The sequence below is a fragment of the Leuciscus leuciscus genome, assembly GCF_965113295.1.
Source record: "Leuciscus leuciscus genome assembly, chromosome: 5".
Lineage (NCBI taxonomy): Eukaryota > Metazoa > Chordata > Actinopteri > Cypriniformes > Leuciscidae > Leuciscus > Leuciscus leuciscus.
The window spans coordinates 36107843-36130073 of NC_138729.1; the positions used below are offsets into that span (position 1 = coordinate 36107843).

Genomic DNA, 22231 nt, shown 5'->3' on the forward strand with positions numbered 1-22231 from the left:
CAATGATCCCAAGCATACCTCAAATTCCACCAAGGCTTGAGTGCAGAAGAAGTCCTGGGAGATTCTACAGTGGCCATCACAGTCAGCTGACTTGAACCCCATAGAAAATCTCTGGTGGGATTTGAAGAAGACGGTTGCAGCACGCAAATCCAAGAATATTACTGAACTGGAGGCCATTGCTCATGAGGAATGGGCTAAGATTCCTCAGAAACGCAGCCAGAAGCTGGTGTCTGGTTATACATCTCAGGACTATAAATGCCTCGTTCATTCATCCATTCATTCATTCATTCATTAATTCATTCATCTCGTTTTCAGCAGGTCATAACAGAAAAAGGGTGTTCTACTAAGTACTAAAGATGCTTGTCATGAAGGGGTTGAATAATTTTGAGACAGTAGAAGTCAATAAAAGTTGCATTTTCATTTGAATTTGAATATCTGTCTATATATTGTATATATAGTAGTAGTGATGTGTTGTGATGGAAGGAAAGAAAGAAAGAAAGAAAGAAAGAAAGAAAGAAAGAAAGAAAGAAAGAAAGAAAGAAAGAAAGAAAGAAAGAAAGAAAGAAAGAAAGAAAGAAAGAAAGAAAGAAAGAAAGAGAAACAAACAAACAAACAAACAAACAAACAGCTGAATCATTGGATATGAGTTATTAGAAAAAGTCTGAAAAAAGTGGTGTGGTCAAGAGAGAGCCTTCTAGTTTAATTTAAGTGCAGATGATCTCACACTCTGAGGTAAGTATTTAGGATTTTCTCTGCCTTTGTGATCTTGATATCCACACTTTTCTGCTTGTTGGAGTTCTTGTCCAAGGTCCTGAAAATCAACTCATCCTAACTGGACTGTCTGTGGTGCTGAATTTTGAATAAATAAATAAAAAGCCCTGCAATTATTTTGTTTTGATATTCTTTATCTGATTCTTTTGCTTTTCAGTGTCATCATGCAGACATTTTAGCTTTTTCAGGTTCTTCAGTCCCACTGCTTTACAAAAACACTTTGAAATGATTTTCATTCCACACATTCCTCACATCTGAAAGAAAGAGGCTGATTGAGCTAGAGCATTTTTTCTTAATGGTGTTATGCAATGATCTCTTGTATAAGCATTTAGATTTTTGTACTGTAATTCTATGAACAAATTATACAAGTAAAATGACTAACAACACTAAGGATTTAAAAAACTGTGCATCTAATTTTCACAAAGTTTTCCCTATTAAAAAGGTCATACACGGTCAAGATGTCATAATCGTTTATTATTTTGACCTTTTAGTGTTTGATTACATACTGTTTTAATAGGTATAAAATTTGTCATATGTTTGTGTGACTATTTGTCATATTGGATAATTGTTACACAGTACATAATAAGTAACAATTAATATTAATATAAATTAGCTACATTATAAAAAATGTAACCGTGCAACCAATTACTTATTCATATTAATTACATATGTATTCATACATTTTTATAAATTATTGTATCTATACTGACTTGACTAAAACCATTCATTTTGATATTACCACGTGAAGCACATTTGTAGGTTACCAAATAAAATATTTCTTACAGTGTGGATAAAATTTCAGCTGTTTCTTAGATATCTTAACTCCTGAAAACCTCAAGGCAGGCTCTCTTCTACAACACGTAGCCTACTGCAGGTTTCACAATTTGTCTAGTAGTATAATACTTTGGACAGTTTTCTTGGCATTAGGTATATTTTTTTTGCTGATGTAACTGTATAGTCAGCTGCATATTTTTGCATGTGCAAGAAAAACAACATCATCAGCATACATTTGACAGACATCAGAGATGTCATTAACATATATGCTGAACAGCAATATTAGAGACCCAAGATTGACTCTTTGTGGGACATCATAATCTAAATATCATGTAAAGTTCTCACACTGCACTTGCTTCTTAAATGAAATCTTATGGTGACATCCGATGAAAAGTTACTGTGTTTGTTAACTCTTCGACAGCGATGCCATAGAAACCGAAGTTCAAACAAAATTCTAAAGATGGCTGCGCGCTTGTTTCTCTGGCGCGTAAGGTAGGCTATTATTATAATGCAATAATAGAACATGTAATATCGAAACAATGGCAGTTGTCCTTGGGGGCTGCACGAAAATCTAACACGCAATGCTGTGTATGTTAGGGTCCCGCCGTGACAGTCTTGTCTGTTTTGTCACTGTTTAATGTTCCCCTGTTTGTCTTGTGCTTGAGCATATGGCTTTAGGTGTGTTCGACATCGGCTGTGCAGAGCTGCATGAAGTCAAACAAGCCTTTTGTCTTTGTTTGTGTTGGCCATGTGCTCCTCTGGTCTCGCCTCCTGTTTCCCGTTACCACGCCCACGTCTAATCCTCGTTTCATTAATTGTGCTCACCTGATCCTCATGTGCTCTGGTCCCTTTATACTGTGCCTCTTTCCCTCATGTCTTTGCTGGTTCGTTTTGTGTTGTGTTGATGTTTGCTTGCCTGTGTCTGCAGTTTATCGCTGCTCTTGTTCCAGTAAAGTGTTTGATTAGTTCTAGTGTATCCTTGTTGCAATTTTTGTAATTTTTATTTCATTTTCCAGTATCTAGTTGCCTGCAAGTTTGTTCTTTTTGTTTAATTTTTTGTTTGTAAGTTCCAGTTGTTTCTAGGTTTCTTTTTTTTTATCTAGCCATAGTTATTTACATCAGGTTTTAGTTTGCCTCTTGTTTCATTTATTATCTTCTCTCTTGTCTTGCTCTGTTATCTTGTGGTGTCTTGTCTTGTTCATTGTGAGTCTTGTGTTTGTCTCTGCCCTGCATCCTGAGATTTCCTGACCACTGACATTCACTGCCTGGCAGCTAGACCGGTGCTACAGCTAAGAGATTATCAAGCCTCTGGTTCCTTGTGTTCCTCCCTGGTCTTCCTCACCATCATTCCACCTGGTGCTGCCTCTTCTTCTGCAATCCTCAAGCCCGTTGTCACCCAGGACTGGTTTCAGTGGTCCTCCTCTTTGCCTGTCAACAGTAGTCAGCCCTACTGTTCGAACTGTTTCACACCTCACTCTCCTTGTTGTGCCCTGTCTAGTTTTGTTAATAAATACCCCCTTCACAGCTATTCGGCGCCTGGGTCCTCTTTCAGATCCTTGACGGTTTGTGACAGTGTTGTCCAATTCACAAACAAATTACTCTTGAGTCGGTTCTTTAGCGAGCAGTATGCACTAATCCTGAAACGAATATCTCATCAGTCAATTCTTTTAATGAAGAGTTAAAAAAGAAGTCTGAAACACCACCAGCATTTTCGTTCATTTGTGAGGAAAAAATGGAAATAACTGAAATATACTAAGGCCTAAATGAATTGCAATCAAATCTGCATTGATATCTACACCAAGGAAAATGGCTCATTTTTTAAAAGGTGTGGTGCTGCTTTCTTCACATTGGATCTGATGTTGGTCTGTACACCCTACTGTAGTATACCACACATCAAACACAGTCTTTCTATACAGATTGCCAGCCATGCACAGAAGAAAGGCCATTTATGCGGCTGAAAGCCAAGAAAACTAGAAGCAATGATGTGAAGATGAAAGGACACTCGCAGCAATCTAATCAAATTTGCCAATCTCCAGTGGGCCAATTGTGATCTCCAATACTCACAGTAGTGGCTGTCTTTTAAGATGCATAAATCACACAGATCTCAATCTTCAGACCTAGAGGATTGCAAGTAAAAAAAGAGCAGATATCCACCTGTCTTTATAATCAAATGCAAAACCTTAATCATCTTATTGCTGCAGGGGAGTGAGTCTGAGTGGTGATTATCTAGAGACAAAAATCATTTGCTTAGAGGCAGGATTTATAATGCTTGTTTGAAGCCAGGTCTGGGGTTGCAATGATCATTAATCAATGTACATATACTATTTGTTTTACCTACACCTTCATCCATATAATCAGCAAAGATGTAAATGTCACAGGTCAATATGAGTTATGCAACTAACAGCCTACATAACCCTGTATTATTAATTTCATATTCAGTCATCAGTATTTCCCAACTTTCACTCTCTCTGCCAGTGTTTCCATAGCAGCCACCCAGACAAAGAGTTTCCATAGAAGGTAAGATCTACGTCATTCTGGCCTCTCAGAGTCAACATAATCACCCCCCATTGAGAGAGCCCCAGCCGCTGAAGGCCTTGAGACGGCATTTATCTTCCAGACTGAATTTGCTGAATTTAGTCTGCATAATTGCATAGCATAATTAAGAAATGATGCAAACGTTTGGGGTCCACTTGACTTTTTAAAAGAAAGAAATTAACATGTTTATTTGGCATGGATACACTAGATTGACCCCCCGAAAAAAGGGAAAAAAAGACGTGTTAGAAAATATTCCTAGTTCATATAAATGCTGTTTCTACAAAATGTCCAACATTGATATAGTAAAAAAACAAAAGTTACTTGAGCACCATATCAGCATATTAGAATGATTTCTGAAGGATCATGTGATACTGAGGACTTGAGTAATGATGCTGAAAATTCAGCTTTGCCATTATATAGATAAATAACATTTTAAAATATGAACAAAGAAAAGGGTATTTTTGAAAACTGTAATAATATTTCACAATATTGCTGTTTTACTGTATTTGTGAACAAATAAATCTTGGGGAGCATAACAATTTTATATCTTGGGGAGCATAACTACTGCCCCAAATTTTTTTGAACAGTAGTGTAGATAGCTTGCAAAAAATGCTTTAATAAAAAACTGATTATGCTTGACAATAAATAAAGTGTCTACGCCATATGTAGAGAATCCAATAATTAACATTACTAGAGACAAACTGTGAAGATGATCCATGAACATTCCACTAGCATCTACAGTATACATCACAGCATGGCAGCAGGCAACTTATAATGGATGACGGGGAAAGCAGAGCAGTAAATGGCCTCCATCTCCCAGTAATGACGTCACCCATTAGGTCCCAGACCAGCCGCGAGACACGAGTGTGCTGGAACTGGGAAAGGGACTTTGGTTGTTTGGTTTGAAGATTTAGAAACTAGATCAGATTTTCTTAGATGTACATCCAAAGATAACAGCAGACTCGGATCTTCACAATCTTAACATTTACAATTTGTCATTGATATTTTAACAGTTAGCATGTTCTAATGGATTTGTTTGCAATATCATACTGCCATACAACATTTGTGGCAGTGTATAGTATGAAATTCTGTGAACATTTGCTAAAATGAGCAGTGCATATTGGGGAATTTCATCTGTCTCATGCTGTCTCTTGCAAAAGTCTATGTGCTGTAATGCCAAGCAGAAAACTAGGTCACAGTGTTTGTAAGGATGGAAAAGTACCCAAAAGCTCTGTCCATATATCTTACGGGGAGGTGGACATGGTGAAAGGCACGAGAAGGTACTGAAAAAATATGAGAAGTTTTTTGTTTTTTTTAAAAGGCGTATGGTCAGAGATTCTCCGCCAATAGAAAGAAGGCCTCGGGGAAGATGTTTCTAACGGTGGCGATATCTCAAGGAGGAGCAAAAAGAAAAAGATAACTGTACGGATGCTCATTGGATACCTAGCGATAAGAAAAAAGTGTAAGACCTGAAGGCTGACCATTGTCAGTCTGATGGCCAGCTGGCATCTCACTTTGTTGTTTATTCAATAAAGTTAATTCTTCTGAGACCTGGAACTTCAACTCTGAAAGATTTCTTTGAGACCTGAACCAGAGACTCTAAATCAGCCACAACATACACAACAGAGCTTTTGCTGAAGTACTATATCCCTAAGTGCAATGCACTTGACCTTCCATGTCCAGTGTGAGTGATGAATCATAAGTGAAATCAGCTAAGAGGTTTTACATCGCATTCTTGACTTAGCATTTGATTGGACTGCCAAAGGTTAAGACATTCAATTCAAATAACCCTTTTTATTTCACTTTTATTGTAATCTGATGTTTCATAACATGTGCCAACTAATCACATAAACAGAAGAGGGCATTTTAGTTCTTTTTCCTAAATGAATCCCTTGAATTGTTGCCATTGCCAATTCAGTTTGATGGAAGCATCATCAGCCAGCATAATTTGCTGGAAAATATATTGAAATTGGTATAGTTCTGCTTATTTAATTTAGTCTAAGTTCAGTTCCCCAACAGTGAGCTCCGGTTCCATGATGATGTGATTCAGTGCTCCTGTCTGATGCAGTGCTGGGTCCAGGGAGCAAGAGAACAGCCTGAGGATATATCTGATTAATGACACTGAAAAAAACTATCTCACCTGTCTAAAGATTCCACACCTGATGCTGTCTGATGTTGTCACTAGATAGAGCAAAGCGTGGCTAAGACAGCTACGAGAATATATGCTCTCAGTATCAGTTTAATTATTTATTTTTAAATAGTAGGCCTATGTCTAAATTAAAAGGGGATTAAGACCATGAAGTTAAGGTTTTGGATGGTCAGCCCCTGCTGGTTGATGCTATAACTACACCACCTTAAACCTGCCACTAAACCTGTAGTTTTGTTTTCCTTCAAAAAGGTTTGAGACGAGCATATGAGACATGGATTTTTTGTAAATAGATTTTTTTGATTTTTTTTATGATTTCTTTATAACACTAAAACTAAAATTAGGTGTGGAATCTTTAGACAGGTGAGATCGTTTTTTTCAGTGACATTAATCAGATATATCCTCAGGCTGTTCTCTTGCTCCCTGGACCCAGCACTGCATCAGACAGGAGGACTGAATCACATCTTCAGGTTATATATATACAGTACAGGTCAAAAGTTTGGAAACATTACTATTTTTAATGTTTTTGAAAGAAGTTTCTTCTGCTCATCAAGCCTGCATTTATTTGATCAAAAATACAGAAAAAAATGTAATATTGTGATATATTATTACAATTTAAAATAATTGGTTTTCAATTTATTATATTTTAAATTATAATTTATTTCTGTGATGCAAAGCTGAATTTTCAGGATCATTACTCCAGTCTATCACATGATCCTTTAGAAATCATTCTAATATGATGATTCATTATCAAAGTTGGAAACAGTTATGCTGCTTAATATTTTTTCATAACCTCTAATACTTTTTTAGGATACTTTGAAGAATAAAAAAAAATAAAAAAAAATAAAAAAAGAAGCAAATGTTTTAAAAATAGAAATCTTTTGTAACAACAATATACACTACTGGTCAGTAATTTGGGGTCAGTAATTTTTTTTCTTTCTTTTTTTGAAATAAATCAATACTTTTATTCAGCAAGGATGTGTTAAATTGATAAAAAAAGTGATAGTAAAGAAGATTTTTTTTAATAAATGCATTATTTTGAATAAATGCAGTTCTTTTTAACCTTTTATTCATCAAATATATTAGGCAGCAGAACTGTTTCCAACACTCATAATAAATCAGAATATTAGAATGATTTCTAAAGGATCATGTGATAGACTGGATGTCACATGTGACACTGAAGACTGGAGTAATGATTAAAAATCATAAATCATTAAAAATAGTAATGTTTCCAAACTTTTGACCTGTCCTATATATATATATATATATATATATATATATATATATATATATATATACATCTTAACACATACATGTGTTATATATATAATATATAATACATCTTAAATTGAACTATTTAATTTAGGTAAATCTGTTCACTTTGATGATAAGTGAAATCAGCCTGTATGTGACCAGAGCGCCCCCCAGTGTCTGAACAGTGGAACAGATGAGATATATGGAAGATATATACTGTATATGCTTTAGAATTAAGTTAATTTCATGTTCCTTGGAATGCTTCCTCACCTGCTTCACTGTTCACACTGAAATCTGAAATCACACTATGAAATATTTTTTTTTTCTCCAAAACACATTGCCCATAATTATTGGCAACCTTTTATTAAATACTTTTTGCAACCTCCTTTTGCCAAGGTAACAGCTCTGAGTTTTCTTCTATAATGCCTAATGAGTTTGGAGAACACCTGACAAGAGATCAGAGATCATTCCTTCATGTTGGTGCTTCTTCTCTTCAGTTCATCCCACTTATTTTCAAACGGGTTCAGGTCAGTGGACTGGATGGCAGTGGGAGAAGCTTCATTTTGTGCTCAGTGACACATTTTTGAGTTGATTTTGAACGTTGTCCTGATGGAAGATCCAACCATGGCCCATTATAAGATTTCTGGAAGAGGCCGTCAGGTTTTGAATTTTTATCTGTTGGTATTTGCTAGAATCCATGATGCCATGTATCTGAACAAGATGTCCAGGACCTCCAGCAAAAAAATAGGCCGACATCATTGAAGATCCAGCGGTATATTTAACTGTGGGCATGGGGTACTTTTTATCCCTTTTTGCGCCAAACCCATCTGGTGTGTTTGCTACCAAAAAGCTCTTTTTTTAGTATCATCTGACTATAGAATCCCTTCCCTTTTGACGTTCCAGTCGTGTCTGACAACTGAATATGCTGGAGTTTGTTTTTAGATGAGCGAGGAGGATTTTTCATGAAACCCTCCCAAGCAACATGTGGTGATGTAGAGGGGTTGTTTGAATTTTTTCGGCTTTTGTTTGTTTGAGGCTTTCCGACCCCTAGACTCAACTAATCTCTGCAATTCTCCATCTGTGATCCTTGGAGAGCTTTGGGCCACTCGAACTCTCCTCCTCGCCGTGCATTAGGACGATACAAACATGTCCTCTTCCAGGCAAATTCATAACATCTTTAGTTTAATGGAACTTCTTAATTGTTGCCCTGAAGGTGGAAATGGGAATTTTCAATGCTTTAGCTATTTATCTAATATTTAGCTGCCCTATATCTAATAATATTTCATTTCAACTTTATATCAAAACAATTTCTGATAGATTTAGTTAACAATGACAAAACTGGTTCAGAGCATCTACATGCAGAGTTATTCATGGAAAACAGATTGTGCTGTCAATAATGGATTTTGTGGCAGGTTTTATAACAATAGATTGTGTTTTTTATTTTATTTTTTGTTCTAGTTGCTTTGAACAGATTAATCTAAAATGTACACGTTTTTCTGCTTGTTAAGAGTGCATTTAAGCAAGCAGAAAATGATTCTTATTGAACTTTTTTTGTGAAATCAACTAGACAAAGTTTGAGATCTTTTCTCAAAGACTGAACACAACAGGTTCTAGCAGCAATAATTGGTGTGCTGCCACCCAGTGGTGAAACACAAAACACTTTGACAGGGTTAGAGGTGTTTTGAAATTGTAATTCAAATCATTGGTCACAAACAAAACATTCTACTATTATATCAAGTTATTAATATATATTATGTTACTCTTATAAATAACAGTTAGAGTCTCAGTCAGCATTGAGGCACAGACACACTCCCTGCAGTACCCAGTGAGAAATGTGCTTGGTGGTGAAAAGATCCGCCTCAAACACCAGTCCAACACCCATAGCATTCCTCCTCATTGAGGTGGTGTAGACTGGAGTCTTCAGGGTGTTCTACAAAATAAGCCAAAGATACACATTACAAACAGATTACACAGATTTCCAGACAGATATTCTGAGATGTCATGAACTGAACACCTGATACATTTTTTTTTTAAAAGAGTCGGTCATACCTGGAGTTTAAGGCGGTGTGCTTCAATGGGAATGATTTTGAGAATGGGAAGTTGAGACACTAGAACTCTGGGTTTGCTGCGCACCAGACAGCTCTGTTCAATGTCCCAGTCTGCCCCCTCCAGATACAGTCCTGATACATAACATCCTGACAGAAAACAAAGAAGAACATTTGTTTGAGTCTCAATGTCCTCATGTTCATTTTTTTTAATGTGCAGGATGTTGTGTGCTCTCACCCTGTCCCGGCCTCTCTTTGACCTCGTCCTCACTCCTGTAGTGTGTAACCTGTGTGTAGAGAGTGGAGTGATCCAGAGGCCAGCCGTTCTTCCTGCAGGTGGCCTGGACCAGTGCTGTCAGGTACGATTCTGGGATATGCAAGCCTGACAACCACATCACGTAGGGCTCTCCCTCATCCACCTACATAAATGAAAAACAATATGAGGTCAAATGTATTTATTTATTTAGTAGCACATTTGATAAATTCAATTAGAAGTTGATTTACAGGAGCTGAGATAGTAGACATAATGAACATACAGCGGGGTTCAAAAGTCCACACTGAAAATTTGGCATTTAAAAATGTATTTAAACCAGGGGACAGGAAGTTTGAAAAAACATGACATTAAATGAATAATAAATATTTAAAGTTCTGAAACCATATTTAAAATGTACAAAAATTGTTTTAGAGGTAACACCTCTGCTATTCATCCATTGCTAATTAATATTTTTTTTCAGCAAGGATGCATTAAATTCATCGAAAGTAACTATATAGACTAGTGGTTCTCAACGGGGGCGGTACCGCCCCCCAGGGGGCGTTCAGAGAACAACGGGGGGCGTTGGAAGCAAGATTTTTGAAAGGGGGGCGTTCAGGTGTAAAAGGGGGGCGTTCACGAGTTTAAATATGTAACGCAAATTTTTGTTCATTTACTTTTATTCATTTTAAGCATTTAGTAATTTAGTTGTAATAAACACTTTAAGTGGGCTATTTAAAAAGTGTTAGGACTATGTTTTTGTTAAATTATGTTGTAAAACATATGCGCAGAGTGTGATATCATATCATATTGTGTGTGCACGCGCGTCTATGGTGCGCGTGAAAGAATACGTCAGCAGCGCGCGCAAAAAACCCCCAAAACATTCGTCCGCAGCCGCTCTATCCTGACCGCAAGTCCACCGTCAGTGTTGTAGGTAGGCACTAGGCAGGTTTTTTGTGTTCATTTCTATTGCATTACGATTGAAAGCGTATCAATAATGTCAAAAATATGATGTGCAGTCAAGTTCGGGTATGTGTATATGCTGTGAGTGTTCTCACCGCTCGCGCTTGTTGTGATTCGCGGAGTTTTGACGAGTTGTATTTTGACGACTTGATATTATTTCTTATTCAAAAGTTTAGAATGTCTAACATTTTAAAATCTTCCAGTTTAAAGCGACATGTAGCCTATCGTTACTTTTGCAACGACTCTATTATTTTTCCAGTCATAGACCAGCGCTCAAGCACTGACTAGAATCCAGCGCTGACTAGAATCACGCAGCGGAGGAATGGAGAGTTGACAAGCCATTAAAAAATATTGACTTAAGAAACACTTATATCTTTTCAAATATTTTCAATAAATCATGTTCCCATTCACTCTGGCGACGAATTTTAAAATTAATTTAACTAAATTCTATTTATAAGGTAAAACTTTTACATTTTTAGGCATTAACAAATTCCAATCCCTAATGCCAAAATGTTTTCTTTGTTCACCAAGTAATTTACTGGTCAGGCATTATTGTTAACTCGCAAGACAGTAAGAAGAAAATGACAATTTGATGGATAATTTAAATATATTCTGCAATCACATTTTGGTAATGTATTCATTCCGCCATCACATCTGAGCGGAAACACTGCTTGGGTAGTTTCAAGATATAAACATAATTAATAATACAATAATAATTTAATTGTTCATGTTTAATCTTGTTAGAAGATTTTTTTTACTGATTATGAACACAAATTAATCACGACAAACCAAATTAATTGTAATTGTATTAATTATACCATTGATGAAAACAAGCTGATACCAATGTATTTTTAGGCCTACAATTCTAACATAATTTTTCATGAAAAATCATGATTGTATTTTTTTTTTTTTTTGAAAGTAAGGTTAATGTAAGCAGCTTCTTGCAATACTCTCCTAAATGCGTAATAAAACCTAAGTGCAAACATTACCGCTTTAATGACCGTCCTTTATTTTTCAGTGCATTTGTTTTACAATATATGGCTATTACTGTCATGGGATTAATATTATAACTATTATTATGTAGTAGTGTAATGTAGACACTAACTAAAAGTAAAAGAGGTTTGAATTTTTTCTTTGTTTAATTTGCACACTGAATATGGGTTGGCACTTTTAATGTTAAACTCTCAAAGTGCACCAGATTTATTGAATTTAACATTAAAATGCACAAAAAAATTCTTACGGGGGGGGGGGGGGGGGGAGGGGGGGGGGAAACCCCCCCTAGAAGGCCTGAGGTCCACTCACCACAGATTTTCCAAAAATCCTGTGAGAAACACTGGTATTGCTATGCCAATGCAGTTTATAGCTTGTTTTTTGAATGAATCACTGTGGAGTATTGTTCAATTGTATTAATAAAAGATAATTTTGCACTTTTTGCAACTGTTAACTCTCACTCGTTCCTGGTCGCTTATTAGTTTAGGGGTGGGGGGCGTTCAGGGATTTGGATATTGGATAGGGGGCGCTGGCCCAAAAAAGGTTGAGAAACACTGATATAGACTTTTACATTGTTACCAAAAAAATTCTATTTCAAATAAATGCTGTCTTTAGAACTTTCTATTCATCAAAGAACCCTGAAAAAAATGTATCACGGTTTAAATATATATATATATATATATATAAATAAAAAATGTATTTACATTTTTTTACTGTTTACAGTATATTGTATTTTTGATCAAATAAAGGTAGCCTTGGTGAGCATGAGACTTATGTTTGTATATGGTGTGATATTTGATTCTCACCCATGAGCTGTACTGTTCATGTCGTCTCTTGAAGTGGATCATCCAGTTCCCCAGAGATTTTAGAGTATCTGGTGCCAGTTTCCTCCAGATAACAGGAATATGGCCATTAAAAAGAGCTCTCGCCACCTCATCTAACTCGCTGCTCATCCCCACCTCACCAGCCAGGGCCTTTAGACAGAAAGCACATATGTTCTACTGAGAAACCTACCTTTTTTTCATTTTTTTCTTCTTCATTTTTTTATGAACAACCAAAGTACATCATAAACAGTTGTATTAATTGTTAGCTGTAATAGTTTTTGATTCTTTTCTTTCTCTCTGTCTTCATGTCACTCACTCGCTGTAGTTCAGCCAGAGAACGCCTCATCCTGATCGTAAGTTTGTTGAAGCGCTCCAGCTCTTGTAGTAGTACTACAGTTGTGGGGGAGATCTCCAGCCCCAAATTCTTGCGGATCACGTCCAGGTCAAACGCGTCGGGCAGTTTGCTCTGAATGTCCCGTGCCACCTGGCTGATGTACTCATCTCTACTAATGCCACCGCCAGTCTCACCTTAAGATCATACATGGAAGTAATTGTATTTAAAGGCAGCTAGCGTTTTAAAATAAAGCAAAACAACAGAGGATTGATATGCTAAATATATATACTGTATACATACATATATATATATATATACACACACACACAATATATTTTGCATATTATTTTTGTCTTAAGTGGAGATTTGTATCTTCTGTAGCTTCTGAAGGGCAGTGCAAAATGAAAAAAATATGATCTATAAAGTGACTCTATTATGTTTTTTTTTAATATTCCCTTTCATGCAGTCATACCTGTTTGTGAATGTAAACGTTGCGAAGTTGTTAAGTCGAAAATGCACAATAAATAGTTGTCTCAAAAAAGAAAGAATCGACTCTGAACCGCTTTTACGAGTCGTTTGTATTTCGAATCCCACTGCGTTACGGTTCTACGTCACTAGAAAATACATTTGCATAATGCTTGCCTATGTTGTACGTTGTCCGCCCGCGAACAACTTGACCAGCCCTCAACACGTACATTTACTGACGACTGCTTCTCAAATCTCAAGAGTTCAACACGGGATTCGCAAAACGCTTGCTCTTGAAAGATAGGACAGTACACAGTTTATTTGTACCAACTTGCTCCTCAGAATCACAACCTGTAAGTATGACTAATTATTGATGTTTATATTTTCTAGCGGTGTTCAAAATACTTAGATTTGTTTTACAAATGTTTATATTACATCAGTCATTCACATTAGTGTTCGGCTAACGTATGCACCGTTATTGATACAGTTCTTCTAATGTTTCATCTTCGGACTCACGCTCGCATTGATATGGTAAAATCGACGTCATCGTTACTGTCTTTAGTTTACAGAGTGTACAATCGCTGTGTTGCAGGAAGCCTCTGGGCAGAGCTAAAGTTGTTATGGTAATGGTCGTTTTTGTTTCCGACAGGAGATGTAAGCGGTAGACCAATCACAACAGACTGGGCCATCTGGCCAATCAGAGCAGAGTAGCTCGCGGAAAGGAGGAATTTAGAGAGACTGATTCATCCATCGAGTCGTTTGATAATCATTGAAAAATGTGGTGATGTGGAATGTATATTATGAGAAAATATTATGAGAAGGTTTTTTGACCTTTGATGCATGTAAACCTGTTGTAGGAGACCTCCAAAACAAAATTAGGAGACTTTAAAATAGCATAATACGGGCACTGTAAACACAAATAAGAAAAAATGTACACATCTTCATCCCGTTTAAAATGTTTCACCCCTTGGCTCTAAATGCATCGTGTTTCCTTCTGGAGCATCAGTGAATGTTTCCACATTTTTTTATGGATATTGGTAGATGTAAACATGTGTGGTGGTCACAATTATGAATATGGAACTACTGATAAACTTGTATTTTATATATGTACAAAAAATAATAGTAACAAAAAAAATTGTGTAGATAAGGTTAGAAAGCATGAAGCTTGCGGTGTCAGAATGCCAGTCTGTCAGTCAAGTCTGTGGCAAGACGCAACCCATAGCAATGCGATATGGCAATGACGTCTCAGATAGTCTGACGGCAGATCAAATAAATGAGTTTCGAGTGATTTCTTACTAAAGTACGCATCAAATATGCTAAACACGGAAGCTCGAACATGAGTGTGTCTGTGTGTGACATTCTAGAATGGTTCTCTCGCATACACATTTGAGCAGCTTATTTTCCTTTTAATGCCAGCAAACCCACTTGAAGTTGCATACCGCCACCTACTGCATGACATCTGCATGACAGCTGATGTAAAATAAAGCATCAGGCTGAGGATTGCAGATACCGACCAGTTAAAAAAATGCTTAATCTACCCCGATATCGATCCTTGAGATCGACTCAGGCCATCCATATATTTCAGTAATATAAAGTACTATAAATCAGGTACCTGTCTGTGGTTGTAGCTCAATAAGATGAGTCCACATGTCTCGGGCAGCCTGTGTGTAGTATCCGATCTCAGCATTAGGGTGCAAACCAAACACCTCTGCCGTGTTAGCAAGAGGCAGCGACTCTATCTCATCTGCAAAATAAATGGAGAGTTTGAGCGCCTGTCACATTCAAACCAGAGTATTTCTGATGCCGGATTCTAAGTTGCAACATACCAACATAAACCTGCTTGGGTCCATGTGGTGGGATCTTGTAGTCCACTTCTTTATTGTGAAAGAAGTGGAAAGGCTGGAAGGTGTCAAAGATGAAATCACCCAGATACTCATCCATGTAAACTGTGAGGATCCTTCGATCAAAGCTGTCAATAGCCCTGCCACCATACATCACCTGCAAGATGCATTTGAAATTATATATATATATATATACACTGTATACATATTATGTTTTTTTAAATAAGTCTCTTATGCTCATCCAGACTACATTTAATTGATCAAAATACAGTAAAACAGTAATATTGTGAAATATTATTACAATTTAAAATAACTCTTTTCTATTTTCATATATTTTAAAAAGTAATTTATTCCTGTGATGGCAAAGCTGAATTTTCAGCAGCCATTACTCCAGTCTTCACTGTCACATGATCCTTCAGAAATCATTGTAATATGCTTATTGGTGCTCAAGAAGCTTCTTAATTTTATGTCGTTGAAAACAGTTATGTTGCTCTTTTTGTGGAAACTATGATCTTTTTTTTTCAGGAGTCCTTGAATAAAAAGTTCAAAAGGACAGCATCTTTTCAATAGGAATCTTGTGTGTAACTGTAAATGTCTTCACTGTTAGTTTTGATCATTTTCTGCAGTCAGCCTATAAAAAGACAAGATTAACTTAATGTGATATTTACCTCTCCGATTAGGTATTTGAGACTTCCCCATGGTATTGCGGCATCTCCTTGAGTTTGGGCTTTGGTCAGGTAGGTGTCCAAGATTTCCATACAAACCTGAGAGACAATGAAACTACATAATCAAAATGCAATGTAAAGTGTCTCAGACTTGACAATACTATCTGAGCACTACATTTAAGGACCTTCAGATTAGAGCAAACTTACCAGGAAGTCGGACTCATTGAAATCATAAGGGACATTCCAGCCGATCTTGCCATACTTGCGTCTTTCCTGTACCACAGCATGGAAGAAGGCCAGCACATAAACCAGACTGCGAAAGGCAGGGTGAGCACAGACCATGAGCTTATCATGAGGGATCTTAAAATATGTCGCCCTTATGTTCAGCTTCAGCCCATTTGGAGGTTCTGTTACAACCTGCAGGTGAACATGAGAAAAACAATAGTTAACATGGAAATGAATATAAACACATTAAAATATTCACGCATTACATGTGTCCTGACCTTGAGGGATTTCTGCAGGATGCCGATGGGGAACTCTTTAATGGGATCTGTAGTGAGCCACAAGCGGAAGTCTGGGTGGGGTTTAGTGATTCTTTCCAGTGCTTTCTCTAGATCCTTCAACCATTTCACTAACAGGTGACAGTTTTGTAGCATCAGCCACTGGCCTCGTGCCACTGCGGTTTCCAACAGCTGCAATGCAACCTGAAATAGAAATGTCATATTTGTACCTTTTTACAGACTGTCTTGTTGAGTTCAAGGGTAGATTTCCCAAATATGTCCGTTATCATATTGGTGGTGGTCAAGATGCAATGCACCACCGCAGTGCACTGTACTGGTGTCAAATATGAGAACTGTAGCATATACTGTAGACATGAGAACTGTAGCATATATACTCTAGACTCTACCTTCTCCTGTCCCTGCCCCATGGCAAGAAATTTGAGTCTGTTGGTCCCAAAGCCAGAGCGTTTGGCTAATTTCATCAGATCACTGGCTGGTTCTGAGCCCGGACTCAGAATAAACACAATGGGAGAGTTCGGGGAGCTCTGGTCAAAGATGGCTTCAAAACTGATCACGGGGGGCTGTACGTATCTGAGTGACAGAGTGAAAAAGTGACAAAGAGAAAGTTAGAACATTCAGGGCGGAATATGCTACACGACATTTGCACACATTTTTGTCCCGGTTTGCAGTGTAGAGGAGTCAATGATAGTTGCTGAAAGTCAGAGCCAGTGTATAGATTTTGGGAAGTTTGAGTTGGATGGACACAGATTATGATTCAATCTAATCAGAGAATAAAAAACTTGTTTGATATTTTTTAATCGTTTTTAGAACACATATGGCCAGATTTACTAAACAGGGCAAATTAGCGTGAGAGCGCAATTCCAAAAAAGCGCAGATGGGAGTGGAAAGTGACGATGCGCAAATAAAAAACGCATAAAATAAAAGAACACAGACGCAGCCGTATCATTTCCATAATGACCAACCAGTAAGTGTCTGGTTTAAGACCAAGTGCTTTTTTTGGGTGGTAAATAATGCTGCAAACACCAGTAAATTGACGAGCACAAACCGTAGTAAATTACCTTGCATGATTCATTTAAATACTCTCCTCACCAAAAATTTGCATCTAAAAGGAAAACTCCTACAAACGCATATCCAATAAGGTCAGCCAAAAAATAACTGTCCAAGCCTTTTCACCGCTAATTTTTCACACTGGCCCATGGTGTTTTCATGGCACGTTTCTGCAAGAGTTTGTTGTGTTTGGAATAATTTTTAAGTGTGGTTGTGTGTAATCCTCCGTAGTTTAGTGTATGATGCCCAGTTTTTCAAGTGTACGATGCCTATTGTTTTAAAATTTGTTTGGATTTTAAAAGTTGTGTAGTGTCTTCCAGCCATAATTTCCCCTCTGTAGTACTTAAGTGCGCGTACATTTGCATAATACAATTTTCTGACAAATATGAATCAAATATAATTATTATAATAAACCCTAAGGTTTTATGTGTTCATGTCTTATCCAAAATATAATTCTTAATCCACGTTATTTTTTCAATAGTAAAAATCTACCAAATCAAGTTTCCCTAGCTAACTTGAATTTGTATGTAAATGTACACTCCTGTGATTGCATGATCTGTTTGCAATATGCTGCTATTTTATAAATTCCATAAGTGATTTTCAGTTTCCTCTTACTTCTCTCCCATGGTATGCGTGACGTAATCACTGACGGCACGATAGACTCTGTCCAGCCTGAAGCAGCGGATCAGCAGAAGCTTCTGGAAGGGAGTGAGGCTTTCCTTATATTTCATTGGAAAGGAAGCCTGCTCTGGAGCATCCAAGTCATACCACTGTGTCAGAAACAGAAAGTCAGATTCCATAAGTGATATATAGAATCTCACTGTAGGTTCATCTGGTGTGTGTTTGATGATTTCTGCCACTCACTTTCTTCCATTCTTCAGGATTCTTCTCTATATCATCAGCTAAAGTGCCAAATTCATTAGGAAAGAGTTCCATAAGGCGCACTATATCCTCCCAGCCCTGATCAGGCAGCCAGTCGCACAGCTTCTTACGTTTGCTCTTCTCCAGAGAGAGGTTACCTGGAGAGAGGAAGAAGATTGGGTGTGTTTGTGCATTGCTATGCATGTTTACATTGCAAAAGAGCGAAAGAGTAGGAGACAAGTATTCCTGAAGCTCCTACCTTTCAGGAAGAACTCGAGTTCATCCTGGGGTGCTCGGCCATCTGCCTGCTCAATCTTAATAGTCAAGTTGAAGGAGAAGAGAAGTTTGTGTCTTTCAAACAGACCTAAACAACAAAGCAAAAAGAAGTTTGGTTTGAATCTGTTGAAGAAACAACAGTTCCAGTCATCACTAGCTGCTAATGTTCATGGACTATAAAATGTCTTAATCTGTTGGCATGAAGTTTAGAAGTTAATTACTTAGAAAAATAGTTTATTAAAATTCCCATGATCGGAAACCATTAGACTTTAAAAGTTTAGCAGGCTCACCAGTACAGCCATAGTTATAGACATTCTGTGTAAGTGTGTCCATGATATTCTTCAATCTGTTGGGCAGGATTGTGCTGGGTAGAGACTTGGACAGTGAGAGGTCAAACACCTCTAAAAAGGAAGCAAGTGAATACTGATACATGCTATTGACCACAGCCATCTCAGCCAGCACAAAGAACAGGACAGCTCCCCGCTTGGCAGCCGGACGGTAGCCGTCTCTCAGCAAGTCAATATCAATGGCCGTCTTTTCTGCCAGCTTCAGTTTCTCGAACACCTGTTGGAGTCAAATAATGAATGTGAAATCGTAAACTGCTCATATCCTGTTAAGTTTCATTAATCAGTATGTACACTGCCTAATCAAAAGTTTGTTTAAAAAAAACAAACGTTCTATTCATCAAAGAATCTTGAAAAAAATTATAACCACACAAATATTAAGCAGCACAACGGTTTTCAACATTAATAATAATAAGAAATGTTTCTTGAGCACCAAACCAGCATACTGGAGTAATGGCTGTTCAAATTCAGCTTCCATCAAAGGAATACACTACTTTAAAAAATATATTCAAATATGAAATATGAATGTTATTTTAAATTGTAATCATATTTGGCAATATTATAATTTTTACTGTATGTTTGATCAAATAATGCTGCCTTGGTGAGCATAAGAGACTTCTTTCAAAAACATTAAAACAAATCTTACCAACCCTGAACTTTTAAATGGTAGTGAGTTGCTATGATAAATATTTTAACCTCATAAAAAAAAACGTCCCTTTCCCTTTAAAACCTCACTTATCGGGCTTATGCTACTCTGAATAATGCCTGAACTTCATATTTTGAGCACTTCTTGCGTTGTTTTTGCGTCTTCATGATGACTCGCTTAATTTAGTCCTAATTTGTAAGTCGCTTTGGATAAAAGCGTCTGCTAAATGACTAAATGTAAATGTAAATATTTATGAAATAATTAGTAGGCCATTAAACTGTACATGTTTGTAGTGTGAAATGAACTGACCTCGCTGGCTTTGGACTTTGTTTCTTCCAGAGTTTGTATCAGTTCTACATTATCCAGCATGTTTCCAGTGGAGGTGGCCAACTCTCTCAACAGCGAATCCTCCAGGTCTTTCAGCAAACGTTTGTTCTCACTAGTCTCTTGAATAAGCCGTTCTCTCTGCTCTTCCAGCTCCTTCCGCTCAAATCCCACGATAACACTCAGCAGCTGGTCTTCCAGGCCCTTCAGGGTTACTGAAAAACAGTTTTAACAGAAAGAGTAAATGATAATCTGTAAAATCTCAAATTAAATGCATACTCACACCAAAGTGTTATTTGAGTCTTAAGAATTGTCACTGTTTTTTAATTCAAACATTAGACAATTTGAAATGTTGTAATACAGAGAATGTTAAAAAAAATTGGCATAGGACTCGGTGTGTGCATCTCAATTTGCATCGAGATCTGTTATGAATTGACATAAACTGGTGTGTATCGCATACAGTTTGCTCTCTCACCTGTGTAATTGATTACCATGGCTTTCCCAAATACAGCAGGAGAGAACTTGGGGTTTGCAAGTTTGGTATTGAGGTAAAGTTTGAAGTTGGGATCATAGTCAACTTCCTTATCTCCAAGTACAACAACCTGACGCCCCTCTGGCCCTTTTACATTCTTCTCAAGGACATTGTCAATAACTGGATCAATATATTCATCCACATCTTGGAACAGGAAGGGGAATCCATACTTAATGGCCAACTCCAGCCCCTTCAAGAAGTCTGGGTCATTGAATGATGAGATCTGCAAATCAAAAGATTTACTATAAAAATTGATTACAGAAAACTTTGTGCAGACTAAAGTGATGGAATGAAGTGAAACCTTCAGATTGTTCTTCTCCTCCTTCTTTTTGACCCAGTTGAGGGCTTGCTGCTGGGGGTCAATGCACAAGGGGAAACGGCTGGATCTGGTGGTCAGGATGCCATTCTGCACTGAAAGTTCATCTGGAGGAAGACCTTCAGATCCCCATCTAAGAGAATGGAGAGATTTTCCCCATAAACAAAATATACATATAATATTCATTCCTCTACACAGGCTTTGATGACTTACCTGCTTATCTCCACCTCATCAGTGAGCAGGTTTTCTATTCGGAAAGGCTGGCTCAGAGGAATACCTCTCTCCAGGACATCTACCTGCCACACCTCATAAACCATATCATTGCGGAAGTCCCAGCTGAATGCTCCCTCGTAGCAGAGGAAGGCAGCGCAGATCAGACAGTCTCCCAGAAGACGTACTCGCCGCTGCTTCAGCTCCTCCAGGTCCTCCATCCAGCTACACGTAAATAGACATATAGTACATTAAAACATTACTAAAATGCCTTTTATCTTGGTGATCTTTGATCAGTCATTCATATTCAAGCGAAGTTTTTAATGAGTAAGCTGACCGCTCATTCTCTGATCCCAGGCCTGAGATGAGTTTGTCTGCAGCAATGAGTCTTCTCTCCATAACCTCGGCCTCCTCCTGCAGAAGTTGCTTTTCTGTCATGGCAGCCTCATATTTTTCTCCAAGAGCTCCAAGCTCTTTCTGGATGGCACTGAGCTCATTCTGGATTCGCTCCAGCTCACGTTTGCTCTGGAAGAAATTCCTCTCCAGACGAGCTACCTTTAAATGTAATTTTGTGATTTAATTTCAGCTCATCTTCTTATATGAGATCAAATAAAGGAAATAAATGTATGCATTTAAAGTCTCTATTATGTAAGCATATCATACCTTCTCTCGCTTAGGTTTAATGTCTCTGGCCACGTCACAGTAGCCCATGACTGCCTCCACAAACCTAAGCATGCCAGAACCAGCTTTACTGATGGCTTGCATCTCCTCTAGACTGGTGTTGAGGTTCCTTAGGTAGGCTGGGTATACAATATGACAAGGTGGAGGCATCAGAATTTCTATGAGTGGGTTTACATTGAGGAGCTAGATACTTCATAAGTTGTTTTAAGGCACTAGGATCACAGAGAAGCATCAAGAAGATTAGTATATGGATGTTGGCTTACCCTTGACAGTCTTGACTTGACTGGCATTGATTGAGTCACAGTCCATCTCCATAAGCGAGCGCAGGAAGTTCCCCTCTGACATCATGCCCTTGGCTGACTTCCAGCTGATCTCTTTATGGCCCCGTATCACTAGGATGCACTCGCACACAACCTGCACCTGTTTGGGTGGCTTGGCGAAGGATCTACAATACCGCAAACAAGAGGGTGGAGGAGCGTCAATACTGTTCTTACACTGTTTGTCTTACATGAAGCTAGTGGCCTTCATGTAACAAAAGAGAGGCACTTTTTTTGTGGTGTGACCAGTGAAAATGATCCATAGCAAGTAAAAATTAATTTTTGCAAATAATTTTTTT

General features: G+C 37.7%; 1 protein-coding gene across 2 annotated transcripts in view; it reads right to left on the minus strand.

Moving 5' to 3' along the window:
• Positions 1-7707: 7707 nt before the first annotated feature.
• The window catches only part of dnah10 (dynein axonemal heavy chain 10), a 45724-nt gene continuing 31200 nt past the window's right edge, over positions 7708-22231 (minus strand). For both annotated transcript variants that reach the window (XM_082169567.1, XM_082169566.1), the window contains exons 58-79: positions 21879-22060; positions 21598-21734; positions 21272-21489; positions 20938-21159; positions 20710-20857; positions 20352-20631; positions 19862-20091; positions 18853-19126; positions 18546-18650; positions 18290-18444; positions 18041-18195; positions 16765-16948; positions 16361-16561; positions 16065-16274; positions 15861-15956; positions 15178-15349; positions 14964-15095; positions 12869-13080; positions 12535-12702; positions 9764-9944; positions 9530-9675; positions 7708-9410 (exon numbers count right to left, since the gene is read on the minus strand). In XM_082169567.1, coding sequence (XP_082025693.1) covers positions 9264-9410; positions 9530-9675; positions 9764-9944; positions 12535-12702; positions 12869-13080; positions 14964-15095; positions 15178-15349; positions 15861-15956; positions 16065-16274; positions 16361-16561; positions 16765-16948; positions 18041-18195; positions 18290-18444; positions 18546-18650; positions 18853-19126; positions 19862-20091; positions 20352-20631; positions 20710-20857; positions 20938-21159; positions 21272-21489; positions 21598-21734; positions 21879-22060 — 3955 coding nt within the window. In that variant the 3' untranslated portion in view covers positions 7708-9263. The remainder of the gene's footprint in view (positions 9411-9529; positions 9676-9763; positions 9945-12534; positions 12703-12868; positions 13081-14963; positions 15096-15177; positions 15350-15860; positions 15957-16064; positions 16275-16360; positions 16562-16764; positions 16949-18040; positions 18196-18289; positions 18445-18545; positions 18651-18852; positions 19127-19861; positions 20092-20351; positions 20632-20709; positions 20858-20937; positions 21160-21271; positions 21490-21597; positions 21735-21878; positions 22061-22231) is intronic.